This window comes from Streptopelia decaocto (genome assembly GCF_964273445.1).
Source record: "Streptopelia decaocto genome assembly, chromosome: 5".
Lineage (NCBI taxonomy): Eukaryota > Metazoa > Chordata > Aves > Columbiformes > Columbidae > Streptopelia > Streptopelia decaocto.
In genome coordinates this window covers 53174927-53196456 of record NC_138659.1, presented here as the reverse complement: position 1 = coordinate 53196456, position 21530 = coordinate 53174927, and the positions used below count along the sequence as shown (strand labels likewise).

General features: G+C 41.8%; 2 protein-coding genes across 2 annotated transcripts; one reads left to right on the top strand and one right to left on the bottom strand.

Moving 5' to 3' along the window:
- Positions 1 to 358: 358 nt before the first annotated feature.
- Positions 359 to 9971, bottom strand: LOC309440499 (ankyrin repeat domain-containing protein 22-like; the record flags this gene model as incomplete). Its single annotated transcript, XM_082054187.1, has 5 exons — positions 359 to 403; positions 1672 to 1749; positions 2095 to 2202; positions 3568 to 3670; positions 9958 to 9971. 5 exons carry the CDS (start codon positions 9969 to 9971, stop codon positions 359 to 361), a joined length of 348 nt encoding a protein of 115 aa, XP_081910313.1.
- A 1782-nt stretch (positions 9972 to 11753) lies between these two features.
- LOC309439922 (lysosomal acid lipase/cholesteryl ester hydrolase-like) lies at positions 11754 to 20549 on the top strand (the record flags this gene model as incomplete). The annotated part of the gene is made up of 9 exons (XM_082053105.1): positions 11754 to 11891; positions 13040 to 13154; positions 13401 to 13599; positions 14366 to 14475; positions 15437 to 15573; positions 16514 to 16654; positions 17541 to 17612; positions 18920 to 18988; positions 20316 to 20549. The coding sequence occupies exons 1-9, from the start codon at positions 11760 to 11762 to the stop codon at positions 20547 to 20549; spliced, it is 1209 nt and encodes a 402-aa protein (XP_081909231.1). The 5' UTR covers positions 11754 to 11759.
- Between the last annotated feature and the right edge of the window lie 981 nt (positions 20550 to 21530).

The window sequence follows — 21530 nt, the reverse complement described above, 5'->3', positions numbered from 1 at the left end:
TGACACAGAGGGGTTATCCCATGAAAACCCCAAAATTGGAGATGCTAATTTCTCTGTTGAAGTCTAAGTAATCTTTGTTTAAATTAAAGCATCCGTCCTCTTGATACAGTGTTTCTCCTGTTTTGTTTTCCTCTCCTCACATTACCAACAGTAATGTTGGTACCAACCAAACTTGCACATACAAAAGACATGGCAAAACTACTTCCTCGGATTCCTAATCTCATTTACCATGAGCATTTTCCTGCTTGGGGACATCTTGATTTCAGCTGGGGCCTTGATGCAACTGAGAAACTGTATCATAAAACTGTTGAACTAATAAGGAAATACTTTTGAAATTATATGCAGAGTGTTGATTCGCTCAATAAAATTTTTCAAAATTGTGATTTGGCAATAAGGGGGATACCTTGGGAAGAGGTAAACACACAGACACATGTAATGGGTACCAGTAGAGGTGTCTTTTTGGTTTCTTGCATCTCTCAATGTCAGAGGTTATCCATGGAGTTGCTGTGACTGGTGTCTTCCTTAGAAGGTTGATGTGTATAGGAATGGACATTTAAAACATGAATATATTTGTGCACATGCTGCACGAATCAATTGATTTGGACAGATTTCATATCTGCAAGACTGTTTATTTTAAGGCTAATCTTTGTTGTTCTCCTGTATATTTTACATACACCAAAGAGATATTCTTGTGCCCAATTTGTGTTTTCCCACAGGGACCCAAAAGTGAGATTTACTCATTTCTCTATTGATGTACAACTGACCTTTCTTTAAATTAAATCTTTTATCCATTTTTCAGAGAAATTGGCTTTGTTTGTTTTGGTTTGTTTGTTTGTTTTCTCCTTACATTTACCTATGCTGTCAACACAATCGAGAGACTTTCAGACACAAGAAACTGAGCAGAGACCTCCAAACATCAAGGAATCAAACCTCAGAAAAACTCAGAGAAGTATTCTCCTGCCCACCATGCCCATACCTCACTCAAGTTTTGTTCACGCACTCTAAGCTCCACATTTTCAAAGATCATGAACGGCAGCGGAAGGATAAGGAGATGTAGACCCATCAGGCAAGCTCCACTCCATGCAATACAGCTTCACCCCATGAATAATTCTTGACAGTGACAATGAAGATGTTGCGAGCACTCTGAGCGATCAGCTTTGAATTTTCCATAACTCTGTGTCTTGAGCATTCTTCTTTCAAGCAATTTTGACAGCATGGAAAAGCAGTCAGCTGTTCTCCCTTTTCAGCCATTAGTTTAAAGAGATAGCATCTTGATTATCCATGCAAGTGTCTCATATCTATTTAACCACAGGTTGATCTGGTAGATAAGGGTGTGATTCCCCAGGTTACACCACCAAAGTGTTCATTTTATATATGCAGACAGGGCAGTTTTGTTTCCTGGGCTGTTTCTGGGTGCTGCTCCTGTTGTTCAAGTAAGAACCTTCATAATTGGAGTCACCATCCAGCAGAATAGTTACACTGAAAAATTTATCTATGTTCGCAACACAGGAAAAATATATTACCTTGTCCATGCACCCAGTCTAGCAGCCATTAGCAGTGCTGACCATGACAGTGTCTTCAGAATTTATGCCAGCTAGAACATTCTGAAGTCTGGTTTTAGTATTGTTGCATGCATATGAGCCACATTTGCATTTGTATAAACCCACTTACAGAGTCTGTAGCATTAACATCAGCTCCAGCTCTAAGCAATATCTTGATCAGGTTTTCATTCTGTTTAGTCTTTGAGACCTGTTTCATGCAAGGGAAAGAGTAACACAGTAAGACAATTTATCTGTGTATAGTACTAAGTAGTTTTGGCTAAACGCTGCAGTTTTTCCAAACAGAAGAGTGTCTTGCTTCTGCAAATGCCAGACTGATGCAGTGGTACAATTCTGTTCCTTCACCACCTATATAGGCACAGCAAAAATCTCTGCTCCTTCTGATGCTCTCCATCAGTCCCTGATTTAAAAAAAAAAAAAAAAAAGAAGTCCATATTCTATACAGGTTCCTGGCCCAAAATACTTCCACGAGGAAGGTAATAAGGGGAAAGGAAAAGGTACAGGATGGATCTTTCCTGCTTTCGTCCAGACTCACCATGAGAAGATATCCAATAAGCATAACTGGCATGAGGATTATGATGAGCACATAGTCAAGGAAGCTAAACCGTTTTCTCACCGCATAATGCAGACAAGTGTGGTCCTTCTAAACACAAAATAACTCTGATTAGTACACGATTCATGATCTCTTTATATTTGTTTAATATCGACAACAGCAAACTATTATATTTCAAAAGCTTTCTTTTAGGTAATCTACTAGAAACATTTCCCTTTGGTTTTTTTTAACAGAAACAGACACATGCATTTTGCTTCCTTCAAGTAGAAGCACATTAAACACATATAGGCTCATGGAAACTGGGCTACACATGCAAGAAGGATGTGGGATCCAAAGGATTCCACATGTATGCCTGCAAACTTGGACATGGCTGCAGAGAGAGGGTAGAGTGGACATCTCATGTAGCTCCTACCGCTGCTCAGCAAGTCAAATCAGCAGGAAGAATCCCCACAGCTCCTCTTCTTATAGAGGTGATGGTTACTGAAGAAAAGATGTGAGAGTTTATGGCACCTCCTTTGGCAAACTTGAGAAATACAGACAAGTAGCAATACCCCCAGCAGATCCCTAGAGCAAACACAGCTTAAAAAAATCATTGAATCCTGAGCAAAACAAAGCAACTAAAGGGCAGAACTCTAATCTTGTCTGTTAAGAACACTTGTGTTAAGCCTCCTGCACGTTGTCAAACTGGAGCTTGACAAACTATGTTACAGTGTTGTGCTGGGGCACAAAATAAGCAGAGAAGCCTTTCTGTGCCATCCTCCGCTCCCCACTCTCAGTCCTGAGCACCACAGTCGAGCTCTGCACACAAGGGCCTGATTCCGTTTGTGAAGGTGAGGCAGCAAGATACTTAAGAAAGCCAGGCAAGCTAGAAAAGGGCTGCCAGTGCAGTTAAAATGACCTTTCTTCAAAATACTGAACCTTTTCAAAGGGACTTTGAGGTAAGACAGAGAAGCCCACGCAATAAGAACAAATGAGACAGAATATACCACCGACCTCACAAACATTTGCTGTCTTCCTATGAAATAAACAAATGCACTGGAAACCAGAGACATGAGATAGCCCACAAATATGTAGGCACTTGCTAAATATTGCCTTGGAGTACAAGGTGATACAAGAGAATTTACAGTGTCGTGGGTTTTTTTTCCTGGCTCTTTATCACCTTTAACATCATAAGAATAAATGACAAATTAAGTCAGAACACACATTTTCCATCTACTTTTGACTTGTAACCGACAAGGAAATCTAGCACAAAAAAAACCCGACACTTACTGCTCCCGGTCTGTAACATGACAAAAGCAGGTCTGCAGGGGAAATAAGGAAGGATTTTGTAGGGTCAGTCTCTCATCAGGGATGCATCTGTGAGAGATGGACAGGCTCTCCCTCAGACCTTCCTTTTAACCAGGGTGAAGAAAAAGACAGAGGGAAAGAAAGGCTACAGAAGAGACAGATACAAACTGAAGGGCAAGACACGTTATTATAAGCTGCCTGACAAATGAGCTGAAAAGAGAAGACAATATTCATCAGCACACGTTTCACTAGGACATCCACACTTCCCGTTCTGAGTTATAACTTGCACATCCCCAAGACACTACCAAGCACTTCTGGCAGAGCTTGTAGTTCTAGGCGACTTCCAGCAGATGGTGGTAAGAGACACTCCTGCTGCTGCCACCCAGCGCCTCTCAGCCTCAGCACTCCTAGCCCTTGCACAGGGGAATGAACTTTCTGTTCATTTTGGGCGAAGAAATAAATCCAGTTCATCTGCAGCCATTTAAGAAATGTCTTCCAGTCTCATAGCAGCTGGCCACTGTATTAAGCAGCAAGCACTGACAAGTCCACGTGTCTCTAAGTTTACAAAAGTCTTTCCCTTTGGATGAGCACTGCTGAACAAGAGGCACCACACCTGACTCGTTAGTTCCCAGAACAGAACCACACTTTGGGTGAAAGTTGGAAAAACACACTCACACCAATGTTTATTTTCTAGGGCTTGAAGGTAGACTTCTTATCTATAAAACATATGCAAAAGCCCTGCTTGGATTTTGAGAACTTATTGCTACTCAAGTCTTTGCTCAGTGACCTAACCTAACCTTTGCCCTTGACCAGACCTGCAATTCCTTCCCTCTCCAGCAGCAAGAACTCAGACTAAGGAGAGGTTGAGAATGACAGGAGTGCTATAGGTTTCTAATAGCCTAATGAAAGCCTCTCCGATCTGTCTTGTAGCAAAGCCCTTCACTTTTGGTCTCACTCACACTTCTGCATGCAGCACCACCTAACATTCAGAAAAGACGCACACAATAAACCCAACAATGTTGCACAAAACATGCAGTGGAAGGGAGGGAAAAGAAAGAATCACAACACCAAAATCCTACCCTCACCCATGATGCCTTTTCCCTGCTGTAGCATCAGGGCTAACTATGAACTAAAGCACATGGCTCTGCCTGACTGAAGAAATCAAAGGGCAAATGATGGGGATGAAAAATTGGATTCTGAAGGTTCCATATGCCAATGACTGAGTGACACTCACCAAAGTCAGGTGTTCCAAGTAAAATTGAATATTCATTTTTTAAAGTGAATCCTTCGTAGTTAGATTAGGATATCTCTACCATACTATTAAATCTTCAACGAGGCCTTCTGAAGGGGATTTCAACACTCAGAATTTAATGCTTCAGGAAAGGTAAGAAGTAATCATAGGACAGGTAATGGTTTTAACGGCTGAGATTGCTCAGTAAAAGACCACCAGACAAGAGGTGCAAGTAAAGTAAAGGCTTTCACTGTCAGGAAGAAAGACAATACCTCTACACAATAGACTTTTTTTTAAAACAATTGTGGGTGACATGAAAACTTTATAAAGAAAGAGAAATAATGTACATTAAAATATTAACTAATAAGCATGGAAGATATGAACACCATGTGAACATTCTCTAAGCACCACTTTAACTAAACTAGGGTATCCTAAATGGACCATGATCTGCGAACAAACCCATAAAAGTAAGAGCTAAAAAAAATCACATTCCTGACACAATTGTAGGGTAGGGGAGAATGTTTCCTTAGGCTTTAACTCTATTACCTATATTGAACATCAGCCAAGGATTTGTTTGCAGTTAGCAAACTTGTTTGTTGTTTGTGCCATGCTCAGAATCATTCTGCTCTCAGCAAAGAACAACAAATATCTTGAACACATAGTTTTTCTATGAAGTCACAATAATTCCACTGATTATTGCATTTTCTTTACGTCCTCAAACAGTACTTCTGTCAGTTTGTAATATCTAAAGTACAGCATTTCCAGAGGACAAGAACTTCCAGATCTGTAAAAGCCTGCATATGGGAGGGTGCGAATGGAATAAACCAAACCCGGTGAATATCCACATCTTCAATAGCTTCAGTTACTGCACAGAAAATGCTCACGTACCTCTGGATAGAGTATCCCCATGCCTGTTCTTCACTGCTCCCTTCCGTTCTTGTTCACCAGCCCAACAAGTTAACCTCACTTGAAATGCTCTTGAGCTTGTTTGAATCTGGTTAACATTTAACAACAAAATATCACTCTTTCTTAAGCTACATTTCCCCTAAGTGCTTTCTACTTGGTAGCCATTGTCTTCAGGAACCTAACCCAGGCAGGTAAACGTGAGAACAGCAGCTTACGGGAGACTGACAGAACAAGTTACAACACAGTAGCATTTTCCTTTGTCTTTTTTGCAATGACAGCCTCCAGTTGCCTAAAATGAAAGTAGCAAAACAGGCTGAGGAGGGGAGGGGAGAGAAAGAGAAGGAGAAAGTTTCACAAGTGAAGAAGGGGCTAGGGGGACAAGGAGGGGGTTTGCCACCCAAGCTCCTTCTGACTCAAACATATTCCAAACCCTCTGCAAGAACACCTCAAGACGCCTACTAGGAAAAGGGAAGCAATGAGACCCCACACCTTTAATGAGAGCTCCCCGTATAATTAGCTTCGGCCTCTTATTACATCAGCCAGCCACTTTCATCATCTTTTGTTCAGTCTTCTCTTCATAGCCCAGCCCAAATAAAACTATTCATCTTTAACCTGCTAATTTTATATATTTGTGCATTAGAGCTTCCTTGGGAAGAGTATTATTACTGATGCTTCCATCCCCTTTGAGTATCTGTGGCTCTCAGGGTAAGATGCTGATAGTATTTCTATTGTACACTCAGTCTTTCCAAGTAGGGCATGCGTATCGCAAGTGTCTGCAGACACCCCAAAATATCTTTTCCCTTTAGAGTTTAAATTCACCTTTTCTGTATTTCAAGTATCTTTTTAAAAAAGTATTAAAAGATATGCATGTCATATATGCATCTTCAATCTAAGCCCTCTATCTTACATTTGAGAACATTTATTTCCATATAATGTTCACATTTATTCTCCAGTGAGGTGGAGTACAATACAAAACTCTTATATTGTCTCTATCCTTCTCCGGTTAAAGCAGTAGAGCACCGACTGTAGTCTTAGTTTGCTGGCACTTGTACATGGTAACATGGAAACAAATTAAAACAAAAACAACTAAAAAAAACACCACCACCTCCTGCAGTAAGCACAGCAAGAGCTTCAGGCAACATCTCTCTGAAGATAAACATTTAATCCAGCATCACATCTCAGGCGCTCTTGAAAATTACTTAAGTGACTACTTTGGTCTGAGTTTTAGCTAGAGAACAGATAAGCAGCCCACCCATGATGAGGTGTAAGACTCATGCAAATCTACGTAGTTAAAGCACTTCTGCTTCACATATTGCTTTAGTGTTCTTTACCATGCTTATAAGAGAATCTGAACTGTGAAATTTTAAATCTATTTTTGTTGAATAAGCCTTTTTGTCCAAAAGGTGCCAAGACTCAATGCATTGGCAAACTAATCAGTCTGCAGAGGAAATCTGATTCTTACTTCCTGAAAGAATTTAGTAACTCTTCAAGAGTTTCTTGTGAGCCAGACGTGAACTAAGAGTTTGTCAGAAGGGCATTCACCAGAGAAAGAATAAGTGTAATTAATTTTTAAATTAAATATCAATTAAATTTCAGAACACCACATTCCATCAAGAACATGAAAGATTGCATGTCTCCTTAATTTCCAAGCACTACAGATAATACTGCTCCAAATGGCATGAGTTGTACTACTCTCAGGAAAGAAAGCTGTGGCCTGCTGGAGTTGTGTGTGCAGAACAGTCCTCAGAAACACGTATTCCCAAGAACTGCAGTCCTGGAATGGCCACTGTCTGGACAAGAGGAACAATCACTGCTTACACTCCCCCTCAGAAGACTGGTAGCTACCCAGGCACCATCCTTGTCGCACTGCAAGAGTCCCTTGTACCTCTGGTTCAGGATGGGATTAACTCAACATCCTCACCAAGCAAAAAAAGACCCTCCCTGGCACAGAGCAGAGCCTGTGTTTTAGAAAACCTTAAGCTGAACTCAGCGCACCACTTGTGTCACATGAAAAGCACAGGACTTCCCAGCCTTCCCTTTGCATCCTGATGCTCATGTGGTCACTACTGGGTGACTTCTGTTACAGCCCACCCTATGGATAAGCTACTGCATCTCGTCACTCAAACCAGCTGATCCTGGCCTGCCCAAGATCCTGACCCCATACTCAGTCCACAGGCAGCACTGCACAATGTGGAACACAACAGTCCTGTAAACGTCAGCGGGCCCGTACATCTGCACAAACCCGCTGACACATCTACGCATTTTCACAATCACTGTTGTCCTATATCATAACTCTTAATTTAAAGCTGTCCAAGGAACGTAGTGACTGGGCAACGCCTCAGCAGACAGAAGCATTTGATAAACAGCTAGTTTATTTCCCATACATGCTCAACCAACAGGTAATCATCTGGCAAATGCAGGGAGAAAATTGATGAGAACCACAAAAGTAATTGGGAAGAAGAAGAGAGTTCCAAGATCATATACAGACTATTTCTTAAACAAACACTACTTTTGTGTTTTACAGGGTTTCCAAAGGAGAAAGGAACACATGCATTCCCCTTTGTCCTCCCTTGTTGTTAGCTGGGAATACAGCTGAGGAAAGTCTTCTCTATCACTCACTGATAAGGAGTATCAGACTTGCTGAGCTGTAATGTTTTTTGTTAAGAAATCACTTACTTGGATTTTCCACAGACTACACTCTGCTTTGTAAAGCAGAATTGTTTTTGCGGTGACACTTGGATTCTGTTTACTAACAAAGACTTATTCCACTTCATTTGCCCACACAAGACAGCAGATGATGATGGTGAATGGAGTTAAATCCGGTCGGTGGCCAGTCGCAAATGGTGTTGCCCAGACCTCAGAACTGGGGCCAATTCAGTTCAATATCTTTATCATTGATCTGGAGGAGGGCATCAGCTGCACCCTCAATAAGTTTGTGGATTACACCAATTTGGGTGGGAGTGTTGATCTGCTTCAGGGCCGGAAGGCTCTACAGATGGAACCTGACTGGCTGAATCAGTGGGCTGAGGCCAATTGTATGAGGTACAACAAGGATAAGTGATGGGTCCTGCACTTGGGTCACAACAACCCCATGCAATGCTACAGACCTGGGGAAGAATGGCTGGAAAACTGCCTGGCAGAGAAGGATCTGGGGTTGTTGACTGACAGCCAACTGAACATGAGCCAGCAGTGTGGCTAGGTGGCCAAGAAGGCCAACAGCATCCTGGCTTCTATCAGAAATAGTGTGGCCGGCAGGACTAAGTCCCCCTGTACTTGGCACTGGTGAGGCTGCATCTCGAATCCTGTGTTCAGTTTTGGGCCCCTCACTACAAGACAGACATTGAGGTGCTGGAGAGAGTTCAGAGAAGGGCAATGAAGCTGGTAAGTGGTCTGGAGCACAAGTCTGATGAGGAGTGGCTGAGAGAACTGGGGCTGTTCACACTGGTGTTAAGGAGGCAGAGGAGAAACCTTATCACTGTCTGCAACTACCTGAAAGGAGGTTGTAGCATGGAGGGTGTTGGTCTCTCCTCCCAAGTAACAAGTGACAGAACAAGAGGAAATGGCCTCAAGTTGCACCAGGGGAGGTTTAGATTTGACATTAGGAAAAAACTCTTCATGGAAAGGGTTCTCAAGCGCTGGAACGGGCTGCCCAGGGAAGAGGTTGAGTCACCATCCCTGGAGATGTTTAAAAGACACATACATGAGGTTCTTAGGGACGTGGTTTAGTTGTGGACTTGGCAGTGCTAGGTTCACAGTCGGACTTGGTGACCTTAAAGATCTTTTCCAATCTAAACTAATCTGTGATTCTATCATTGGCACACAGTCCAGAGAATTTGCTGCACCCTGCACCAGGCCAGTTTCAAGGAGGACCTAGCCTGTAGGTTGACTACAATTAATTCAGCAGTTAGGCCGAGGTCTCCAAACTTACTGTGTTTTCACAGAATTCATCAAAATAGTTTGCAGGAAGCACATAATCTTGTTAGTGTCCTCTCTGAGTCAGAGTTTACATAATGTTTCTCAAACTTAATTCAATACCTGAGAATTCTTACAGAAGCACGCTCATTCAGGACAAACTGGTCTTCGCACATTGTGCTAGTCTCTGAACAACAAATTAAGGAATATGTGTGTGATGCTAAATACACACCTTTAAAATCACTTTTATTATTTTCTAAGATTATCTAACAATGAAGAATTGCAACTGAGCAGCCTGCAAACAGTGGTTTAGAAAACAAGAGACAGGTATGGAACCAGTGACCACGCCAGCTTCTGTACAAGCCACAGCAACAGAGAACACAAAATCGTGGTCACAGCACTCCTCAAGACAGGCAGCAGTACAAATCAAGACCTGTCACTTCCTCAGGGGACAAGAATTCCTAGGTTCCTGCTAAATATCCTAAACCATAAGAGAGATGCCTCTTTACCTCTCCTGCTCCATGGCGCAATTTGGTCTTTCAGAATGTTATGTAACATTGCTGTTTATCAAAAATAACTCCACTCCTTAAATACTGCCAAATCAGCACTTACTTATACATGCAATCCTATACATACAAACATCACACAGCACTCTACTGTTACTTGTGAATTGTTATTTCCTTCTGTTGACAAGGGTTTCTGCCAGTGAATCAGGCTCCAGTGGAGACAGACTAGGAACTGCAGCAGAAGAGACAAGCAAGGCAGTCAAAGCGGAGGTAAGTGGCACGTACATTTGTGTTCATGGTCTCTTTCTCTCTTGCCTGTTTCCATAAAGACAAGCAGTCTTGCTGCTGTGCAGTTGCTTGTAAGAGCAGACAGCCTGCATCCTTTCTGATCTGCAAGCCTGATGTTATGCATCAAAGTGCATATTTGCTAAAGTTGGGGTGAGAAAGAAGTCTTTGACCTGTGCAAGTGGGAAAAGGAGTAACTGATAGTTTAATTATGTTCTACTTTTTAGGTTTTTTCCTAAGAATATCACTGTGGATGCATGAAAATCTCTGTATTGAAAGCATGTGCATAAATGGGATATTTTGCTCTCATAGTTCCAATGCATTTAAGCTTTGCTTGTAAGTTAACCAGGAGATCCTGACATCTGCTAGCCACATTAACTGCTCTGGTGCCTCTCTGTCCCAATTACAGTGTATGTGGAAAAAAAATATGACCCTCTCAATAGTACACTTTCTAGAAGGCTTAAAGCTTATTTTCATTAAATATCAAAAGTCTCCAGAAATGGCCCTTTCCATGTATCTTTCAGGTCTCTTGTGTTACTTTTTTTTTTTTTTAATTAAATATTTCAGTTAGTTCCAGTTTGCCATGGTAAATGCTGCTCTTTGGCTTTGTTTCGTTACATAAAAATACTAGATTGGTGTTCAATGGTCCTACAGTCAAGATACTGAAATTCATGAGGCAGTAGGTGCCAAGAGCTAATTGATACACTCTTTCTGATTTAGAAGTATTGAGCTGGAAGTGCCTTAAAACACATGGCCTAAACTACATGACAACCCAATAAATATGAGTATACCCTGAAAAGGGCAACCATACAGCTACCCCATTGCCTCGCCTTTAGTACAAAAACAAACTGTGACTTAAGCTGGACTTCTCAGTTTTGTTCCCAAATGTTGTTTCACATGCAGAAATAGAGGAACATGTTTTACTTCTGTTTGAACTGAATAAAACAGGAGAAGGTGGTGAAGTATCTACTACAAAATGGTGCTTCCAGATCACACAAGTGGGAGGTTTTCTGTTCTATTGACAGAAGAATGGAAGTATTCTCCTTCAAAGTGGATGGACTACAGTGAGTTTGAATGCCAAAACTGAAATTAAGGGTATATCCCAGTTTTGGTTTAATCCAAATGTTCTAGTGACTCAAAGGGCATGATAGATTTAACCAAAAATAAAAAGAATTGAGAACTCCCTCCCTCATGAAGAAGTTCAGAGAAAGCAAAACTTTTGGCTAACATTTCCAAGCTCTCCAAATCTAAAAAATCTTACCCATTATATATCAGATAATACACTATTTCTATGACTTGTCTGCCCTTTGGACAGGAGCCTTTGACTCATTACCAGACTCTGTTAAATGGGGTAAGCTGCAGACAGCCCCTCCTCACTCAGGTACTTATTCTGGCAGCCCCTTGGGGAACAGACCTTGGGCAACCTTCAGGAGACTCCCCACTTGGGGGAGAGTGGAATTCCACACCATTCTCTTCCTAATGCAAACACCCCTGCATGTGCTCTTTCACACAGCCCCAAGATGTGGTGCCTCCTCCTGCTGCTCTGCTCCCAAGCAATTCCCTTTTCAGCAGGATTCACAACATCCTCCACTCTGAATCAAGAAAAAAGCCAGTACAGGAAGACTCGCAACCCCGAATGCTTTATGAATGTTGTAAGTTGGCTCACTTTCTCTCCCATTCTTTCCAAATTCCCTCTCCAGGTACCACTACAACTACCCCATCACTAGCAGTCCCTGTCAGGAGGCTAAATGTAGGGCCCTTTCCAAGGGGTCCCTCCAGCATTGTAAGAGAGAGCACGCACCTAGAAGAAACCTTGATGCTCCTATCCAAACAGTCTGAGCTGCCAGAGAGAAGAAATCCTTTGGAGTTGAGGCAAAGCCTGGTTTCCAGTCTCAAGGGAACCAAAATCATCCCTTTCTCTAACAACCTGTTTCCTCAGTACAGCAGCAAGGGAGGATGAATCCCTTCATCAAACAGCAGATTCTGACAACACAAAGGAATCCAACACCCCTTGCTCTGAATCTCCAAAGATTTCCTCATGGGAGTGGCAAGAGTGTAGTAGGTGCTGCTGTGAGCGAGTTTGTAATGTGACATCCACTCTGCCTGGCTGGTCTAACCACCCTTTGAAAAGATAGGATTCATTATGGCTCAAACCCCACATCTTTGGGCACTGCCACATACAGATAGTGCTGCATGCTTAATCTCTAAAGAGGCATATCTGTACCAGCCTTGTAAAACATGACCAACTATCTCCCAAAAGGAGAGTCATTCTGGAAAGTTCTGCTTTGTCCTATAATATGGGGGGAAATATCAGACAACTACCACCTAAGCAGATTTGAAGAAGACTTGGATGTATTACTTTACAAGACCTGCAATATTTATTCTCAGCCATGTTCCCTGTGGACAGAAGCCCTGCATTGCAATCACAGAACAGCCCACTTCCACGCTGCTCATCTTGATTACTGTCCAAAGCAGGACAGCTTTACTCAAGGTGTCTAATAGCACCATTCCCAAATTCTAAGAGAACAGACATGCACCCAGAAAAATAGCATAAATATCATCATTCTCAAAAGAGCAAGGCATGGATTGTGCTGTCCTGTAGGAATCCTTTTTGGGTCCCCTCCTACCAGTACGACACAGAGTGGAAATGAAGAAGTCAGTGATAGGTTATCATATTCATCTTCCTGGTACGTTCTTGGCTAAGTTTACATTCCTAGACAGAAGCATCATCTAGACACTTTCTCCACCCATCTCTATGTTGCACGTGCATGTTGACAAACTCTCCTTTGACTTCCCACAGAGTGAAATTATCAGATATCACGGATATCCCAGTGAGGAATATCAAGTTACCACAGAGGATGGATACATTCTTGCTGTCTTCAGAATTCCTACTGGGAGGAACAGCCAAAATACAGGTGTGACACAGTTATGGGAAAGAAGGAAAGTCAGAGAGCCATCTCTTACATGGGTCTCCCATCTTTCCCCTTTGCACGTGCAATGGAATATTCCATATTTTTCCATCTCAGCAAGAGCACCTGGGCAGGAAGTGGCTTGAATTCTTTAGATAAGTTAAAAAAATCCTACAAAAGCAGAATCTGCACCCTGGTTTTAACTACACATTTCTTTCTACTACAGTATAAGAAAACCCTTTTCTTTTACAGGGAAAAAGCCTGCAGTCCTGCTACAGCATGGTTCTTTTGGAGATTGTATTCACTGGATTTCTAACCTGCCCAACAACAGCCTAGGCTTCATCCTTGCAGATGCTGGATTTGATGTCTGGTTGGGAAACAGCCGAGGGAACACTTGGTCTTCAAAACACAAGACCCTTAAGCCCTGCCAGAAGGAGTTCTGGCAGTTCAGGTACTCTGTGGAGAAAGAATTACTAAAGAGAGCAACTTTCAGGGGACGAGCAAGATTGGGCGGTTAATATTGGAATGCAGCACCTTTCCCCTTCTTGTCATATGAAAAAATCCCCTTCTGGATTAGATGAAAACCCTACTGGTTTTCACACAATCTGACTTCCAGTGAGACAACCAACATGTAAGCAGACTCGATCAAACCCAACTTTTTTCCCCAGATGCAGCCTCTTCTGGGTGTGGTGGTCAGAAGAAAGGCTTGGCTATGTGATTGGGACAGGCCCTTCTGGAATCAGCATATACAAAAGCAAAACTGGAAGTACACAGGTCACCTTTGTCCATACAAGCTACTGGTTTCTTCTTGGGAAAGGGAAAAGGAGGCATCTATAATCTTGAAGTTTCCCACTAGATACCATGTCTCAAGTGCAGCCCTGAGAGGAGACTGCTCAGCTCAGTTGAAAAATCTCATCTGTCACAACTGAGAGAGAAATATTATTTTTTTCTTTTTTACCCATGCAGCAACAATTAAGCTAAGTCCTGCAAGAACCTCAGCTAATGGGCAAAACCTCCTCTGCAGAGAGCCCGAGGTGTCAGGCAGCCTGGCAGTACAGCTGTGTTCCTCTACCCCCTTCCCCAACTCAAGCAAGAATGCAGACAAAGCGTGCAGCTTCGTCTTTCTGTGGGTCCTGCTTGGTGCAATGGACAAAGGTGACATTCAGTAACTCACACTGTGACAGCTGAATTATTATTTTTCTGCTTCTCCCCTGTAGCTTCGATGAGATAGGTAAATATGATATTCCAGCAGAGCTGTACTTCATCATGAATAAAACAGGACAGAAGCATGTATATTATGCTGGTCACTCAGAGGCTTCAGCTGCAGGTAATGTTAGGACCGCTTGGGTCCAAACCAGTTGCTATTAGTGTTTATGATTTATATATAAGATCCATTAGTAGGTATTGGGGTTTAGGCCATGGTGTGCCATTGTCCTTTTACAAAAATACACTCAGAAACAGAGAAGAAAAAGAGGGGAAGCAGCGTGTGTCTGCATGCTTAGACAATTATTTTGCTTTCTTCTCATTTGTGCATTTCAAGAGTCTTTTTAGAGAACAAATCATTTAGGCCAAGACATTATCTTCTTTGTCTAGAGATCTTTATGTTTTAGGCAACCAGTTAAATTTCTCACCAAACTCATCTTTGGAGAAATTTAGACATGTTCAGAAAACAGGATGGATGCAGCCTTTTTGTCCTTCCTGCCTTCCTTCCTTCCTGCCTCATACTCTTGCTTTATGTGTTCGTTCACTCTCACCTGTTCGCACTTAGTTACAAGCAAAAATTCTGCTCTTAATCTTCAGATAATTATTAAGACAATTAAGATAATAAGTAATGTAATTAAGATAATAATAAGTAATATAATAATGAAGATAAAAATTAAGATAATTATTGTATTACTACCTGCCAGAAAAAAACATATACATTCTTATAGAGTCTGCAAGCTGAAAAACTCACTATTTCATTAGAGTTTGGGGAACTTTAGAGGGTGTTTGAATTAAGACAATCTGATTCATACATCTTCTTCCCAAAACCGGCCTTAACACAAAATAGTCAGTTCCAAGAAAAATCTATATCTGGACATGCTCTAACAAACCTGTATCCTTAGAAGGAATCCCATCTCCCAAATAAAAGTTTCAAGAATCAAATACTTCCCTTAGGTCTGCGGTACAGAGATGGACAACAATCCATGGGCTGCTAATCTAGTCTCACTTCTTTGCTGCCCACTGTTTTTTTTATTTGACCTGTGGAGATCTCTTCACTAATTGACTTGTGTCTTCTCTGCTTACAGGCTTCATAGCATTTTCTACTTTTCCTGAGTTGGCTCAAAGGGTGAAATTATTCTTTGCTTTGGCACCAGTAACTACAGTCACACATGCTACCAGTCCTCTGATAACATTTGCACGTCTTCCCCCAGCACTGATCAGGGTATGTCATTCCTCTTTCTAAAAGACAATTATCTGCTTTGTTTCTACCAGACTCACTTGACCTACACAGATTTAATTCAGTGTCTCAGATTTCTGACAGTGCTGTTAGACTTCAGACTTTCCAAAGAGCTAGGCTGCAAGGCTTTACGTGTTAGCTCTTTTGCAACTTCTTTAAAATAAAAGGCATACTTCTACCATTATTCGTTCAAACATTTTTGAAGGAAGCTCACAAATACCAAAATAAAAGGAGTCTAACGTAGTCTACTAAATCTAGCCTTACGCACGGGTAGGAAACTACAGATAAGGTATTTCACATCTTAATTTTATTAGACATGCAGTTCAGTTTTGCTCATGAAATATTTTCTTGTAAAATGATACATGAAACTTAAAGGGAAATACCTATTTCACAGCAAAGTTTGTCAATTTAATAGAATTTGCTGGGAATGGTGGAAATTCTGGGTGCTATATGTTATGGCAAACTGCAGGAGCAGATCCTCTCTATGTCCAAGCTTTACCCATTATGTGACTATAGAGAATCCAGACCTACACAATTTTCATTTTTCTGCTCCCTCTGTACTTAGTAGAAATACTCATGGTACAGTTTGTGCACCTGCCTGGAATAAATATTAGGTCGAAAAGCTACTTCCTCTCCTCTGCAGTCATGAGTGCAGCCAGCCGCCCTTTGTCACTGAGGTCAGCGCACTAAAGCCAGAGGGATAGTGACCTCGAGGGCTCTTGCCTAATAAGAAGAAGCAGGAAGAACACATGGTGTGCACTCGGAAAAAAACTCACTTTAAAGGACACTGAGATGAGTAGCAGTTTCAGCCATCTTATAATGTTAATAATTAAGTGTCAAGGCTATTAGAGAAGAGGGAGGGAGAGTTGTCTGCACAAAACAATCCTGCAAAAAGAAAAAAAATATACATATTTCCTCTCCTTAGCTACTACTTGGCTGCAAAGGTGCTCTTCACCAGAATGAACTCCTGAAAGGCCCTCTAACACAGTTCTGCAACTCTCTGGGAAAGGTTTGTGGCTGTCTGCTCTGCTTCGCAGGTGGAGGCAGCATAAAAAATCTGAACACGGTAAGCATGTCCAAGAACACCTTAATACAACTAAAGCAAAGTAATTTTGAAGGCAAACAATTTCTCTGCCTTATGCCTATATACTGTTGCAGGGACACAGAGAAATGTATGAGGGTTTTCAAGTAATGTCAACTAGGACCTCAGCTAATGATGAGATGTGCCACCTGACACACACAAATCACACAAGGAAGAAAGGCAGAATTCAGAATGGTCACAACTTTCATTAACGTCCCCCAGTGTCCCCTCTTCTGGGGCTAAGCCCAAGAAAAGCTGGACAGATAACAAACCTTTTACAATGGAGAAATGAATGGAGAATGATCTTTTTTCTTTTCTACAATTTTCCTTCCTAAATAGGAAGACACACAGATCATCTGAATGTAAGAGTTTCTTTCTTTTTGGTTGCTACACATCAAAACATTTCCAGCCAAAACTCAAAGCTGTTTCTTCACACTTCTCTCAACAGCAAGGTCTCATTTCTGTACTCTGGATGCTACTTTTTTTTTCTTTTAGACCTTCCACATCTCTGTTCTCCAGTGGCCTTTGGTCTTTCAGACTATTTAACAAGTATTCCCATAAAAACGTCCCACATATGTAGCCTGATTATGGTACAAGCAGACACCGTATTTATAAACAATCCTCCTCTACCAGTGTAGTGCAGCACTATTTGAAAGCATCATACGAATCATAGAAACTGACAAAAACAAAGGTCATCCACAATTCCCAAATGATGCTTTCCATATAATTTAGGACTAACATGGGAAAGATGCTCCCAGAAGATAAAAATGAACATACTTATTGCTACTGTAAAATGCGTCACGTCCTTCACAGCTTCATTCTGTCACAACACTAGATCACTGCTTTTCTAACACTTCTGCTTTCTCTCCAGAGTCGAATGGATGCATACATAGCACATCATCCTGCTGGAACATCAGTACAAAACTTTATTCATTGGCATCAGGTATAACTGTATACTGACGTATAAACAGACTCTGACAACTGCTTTTGTATGCAGCCAACAGCCCCCAGGGAAGTCCAGAGGCAACAGATCTGGGAAACTGTCCATCACATCTTCTCACATGCTGCCCTGAGCACCTGCCACAGAGGGAGCACTGCTTCCCATGGCTCACCAAACTCTACCTGAATTGTCCCTTTGGCATCAGGCACTGAGATTTCCCCTGGGCACGTCAGGCAGCTCTGCATGTTGGGCTCCAATGGCTTCCAGGATTCAGCTTTCTTTATGTACATCTTTGCCTTGAGAGCCGCAGAAGGGAACGAGAGCATGGTCCAGGCACTTAGCAGGCAGTAGGAACATAGTGGAAACTTGAGCAGGCAGGGGATGAGCCAGACAAAGAAATAATGCAGGTTAAGCTTTTCTCCCAGAGGGCTAATTGCAGCCTGGATCACCTCCCAAAGCCAGTTAACCACTTCTGCTGGCAAAACGGTAATGTGGGGAACTGCCTCTTCTTCTGGCATCTTATGCCACTCTCAGACCTAAGCTTGTTCTGCCTGTGCTCCAAATCAGACCACGGCAAGAAAGCAACAGCGCAGAAACACATCACTGTTTATACCACATCTGCCAACACTTAAATTTATGCATGCTCCTGCACACACCCCTGACTAAAGTTCCCAGGATCCAGATCACCGGAACCCAGAGCCAGAAAACTGAGACCAACTAACAGATTTCTAGCATATCCTCAGTTACCTAAAGGTTTGGAAAAAAACAAATACATACTTTTTTCAGTAAGACAGATTTGTCTTTTATTATGTTGTTGTTGTTGGGTTTCATTTGTTTGTTTTTCCCTTTAGACAAGGCACATTCAAGAAGACAACAGTTTAGTCTTAAACTAAGCGCACCCTGCTCCCAACAGTCAAACACAGAGCCTCTGGAAATTTTGATACTGCTGTGAGGAGACCAGACAAAAATGACACACAAAAGGCAAGATGTGTGAGGAAGTACCACATAGACTAGACCAGTAATAGCCCTGACATACCTCTGTATCACAAACAGGGACGCCAACTTTAGCTAACTACAACAGTCAAGTGAAATATTAATAACAGAACACACCAAGGATGAGGGCTGAGGAACAGGAGGGGTTGTTAGCAATGGGAAAGGCAATGAACCTGCTCACCCTATGATCCATCATCAGTGTCTCTGGAAGTCTGCCCACTGCCTGAGCCTTGGTTTCAATCACAGTCAAGAAAACACCTCCTGCACACTGTCTCTTAACACTTTCATTTTATTTGTCCTTGTTACAATATCAACAGATGGCATGTGCAGACCAATTTCAAGCTTTTGACTATGGCTCTAAGGAAAACATGAAGAAATACAATCAGGTAAGGCAATGCAGTTTTCCTGAAAACTCACCCTTGGGTTCTGGCAAAACTAAGAAGAGAAAAGTGCAGATTTTAGCACCTATGAGTGCTAAGGAGTGGGAGAGTGGTCTGCGCAACACTCAAGTCCTAGGACTGAGTCAGTATGGAGCTCTTCAGTTCCCCAATAATTCTCAAGGTCTGCTCTTCAGCTAAATACTGAAATGGGAACAAATAAACAAACAAACAAACAAAGTGGAAATGCATACCTTGGTTTTGGGAAGCTACTTACCACAAAAATAAACCAGACACAATGATTCAGTACAGAACAGTGGAGACTTCTGCTTCTGCTGTGGTTAACTAATGTATCCTGTACGGAAAAAAGGAAACAGCCACAACTTGTTCAGTATGAGCTTTGGTCACTGACTCCTCAATACTCCGAAGTGCTGCACTCCTCCTGCAACACTGATAATGTGCCTGACAAGTTTTTGAATTTTGATCAGATCAGTTGACTTGTAGGGAGTTTTCTGAGTCAGGGCAGGTTGTTTTATGAGTGACACATCATTTTACAGGTGGAGAATGACTCTAAAGTTTTCTCAGACACCTTCCATCCACACATACAGCCTTTAAATACTGAAGTTTAAATTTTGGAATGGGCAATGTTTTATTCCCAGTGCTTGGGGTGGTTAGGAAACTGCCCAAAAATGAGAAAAAGACAGAACCACATGTAAATAATAGGGGTTAATTTAAAACCATCTCGCGCATGGTCCCTTACCATCCCATAGACAACTGACAATCCTGTATTAAGTCAGAAGATCCCCATTCTACTCCTCTGCGGTTCTTTGATTTCCTCTGCAATGACAGACAAGGCAAGTATGCTCATGGGCTGTCACTCCATCAGTAGCAACACTGTGACCTAGAGAGAGTGTCAAACGAAGTCTGGAACAATCCAACTAAAAGTCTTTCACTCCACACCCCTTTAAGGCATGAAGAGGACCCTACATAAGCCCAAAATGGGACACATGTAAACAACAACTTTGCAGTCCTTGCCTGATAAACACAGACACTGCTCTTTCCATATCCCCACCTCTGAAAGGCACAAGCAGATGTCAAACTGCAGGGCAACTCAGGGCCATTTATTACAGAAAGACACACGAAGGGGATGGGTTGTTTCCTTTCACGGTCAACAGGGAATGGGGTTAGGGAAATGGACACTAGGTTGGTGGCCTTCATCATTACTGTTTTTTTGTACGGAGTGCAGAAGGGAAAGATTCTACTCGCACAGAATCCTTTCTCTGAACACGACTTCTGACACAGCAGCATTCATTCAGGTCTCCTCCCTTTCTTACAGTCTACTCCTCCTGCATACAAGATAGAGAAGACAAGCACACCAATTGCTCTTTGGAGTGGTGGACAAGACAAACTTGCAGATACAAAAGACATGGCAAAACTACTTCCTCGGATTACTAATCTCATTTACCATGAGCATTTTCCTGCTTGGGGACATCTTGACTTTGTCTGGGGCCTTGATGCAACTGAGAAAATGTATCGTAAAATCGTTGAACTAATAAGAAAACACCCTTAAAGCTTCACACTGGGAATTAATTCATCCAATAAAAATCCCAAAGATTTCTATTTAGCAGTAGAATATGGGTGTAGGGATTGGTATAGGGATTTATAATCTACTGTCAATTAGTTTGCAATTTTTTTATGTTGTTTTCCATGGTGCTACATTATTTTGGTGACTGTAGTCTCTCTGAGAAGGTTGAGGTACATGGGGATGACTGCTGATAATAGAAAAAACACTTCAGGGATCACTTATTTTGGAATATTTTACTTCTATAAGACAGATTTGGGTACAGCTAATATTTCATTTTATCTTCCCTTGTAGATCAATATTACATATTGCAACTGACACAGAGGGGTTATCCCATGAAAACCCCAAAATGGGAGATGCTAATTTCTCTGTTGAAGTCTAAGTAATCTTTGTTTAAATTAAAGCATCCGTCCTCTTGATACAGTGTTTCTCCTGTTTTGTTTTCCTCTCCTCACATTACCAACAGTAGCAAGTCAGACCCAAAAGGCCTTCATTTGTAAGACTACCCTGGCATCTAAGCAGACAGTAGTTGGTTTTAGTGTCCCAACTGCCAAGGAACTAACTAACATCAGAAAACCCATGTCAGAGAGAATTCACTCAGTTGCTGGACAGATGCAGATACTTGCTTGTCCTCACACTAACTAATGTTTTTTAAACTTCTTACTACAAAGGACACAACTGTCTTCACGCTCATAACCTGGCAACTGAGGCTTGAGAAGATGCAGACACAGCAGCAGCCTGCACACAAAGGACAACAGCATCCATCTCAAGAAATATTCCTAGCACTGTCAGTAAAGAATTTTTTTAAAAATTCTTCTAGCTTGTCAGTTCACTGTGTTAGTGTGTCCCACTTACTCACCTACAATATTATTCCAGGAGGTGAAGATCACATCAAAGGTGTTACCATTGCAGGCCAAGACAGGGTAGCTCAGACACTGTGGGTGTTTCTGGGTGGGGGCTTAAACCCAG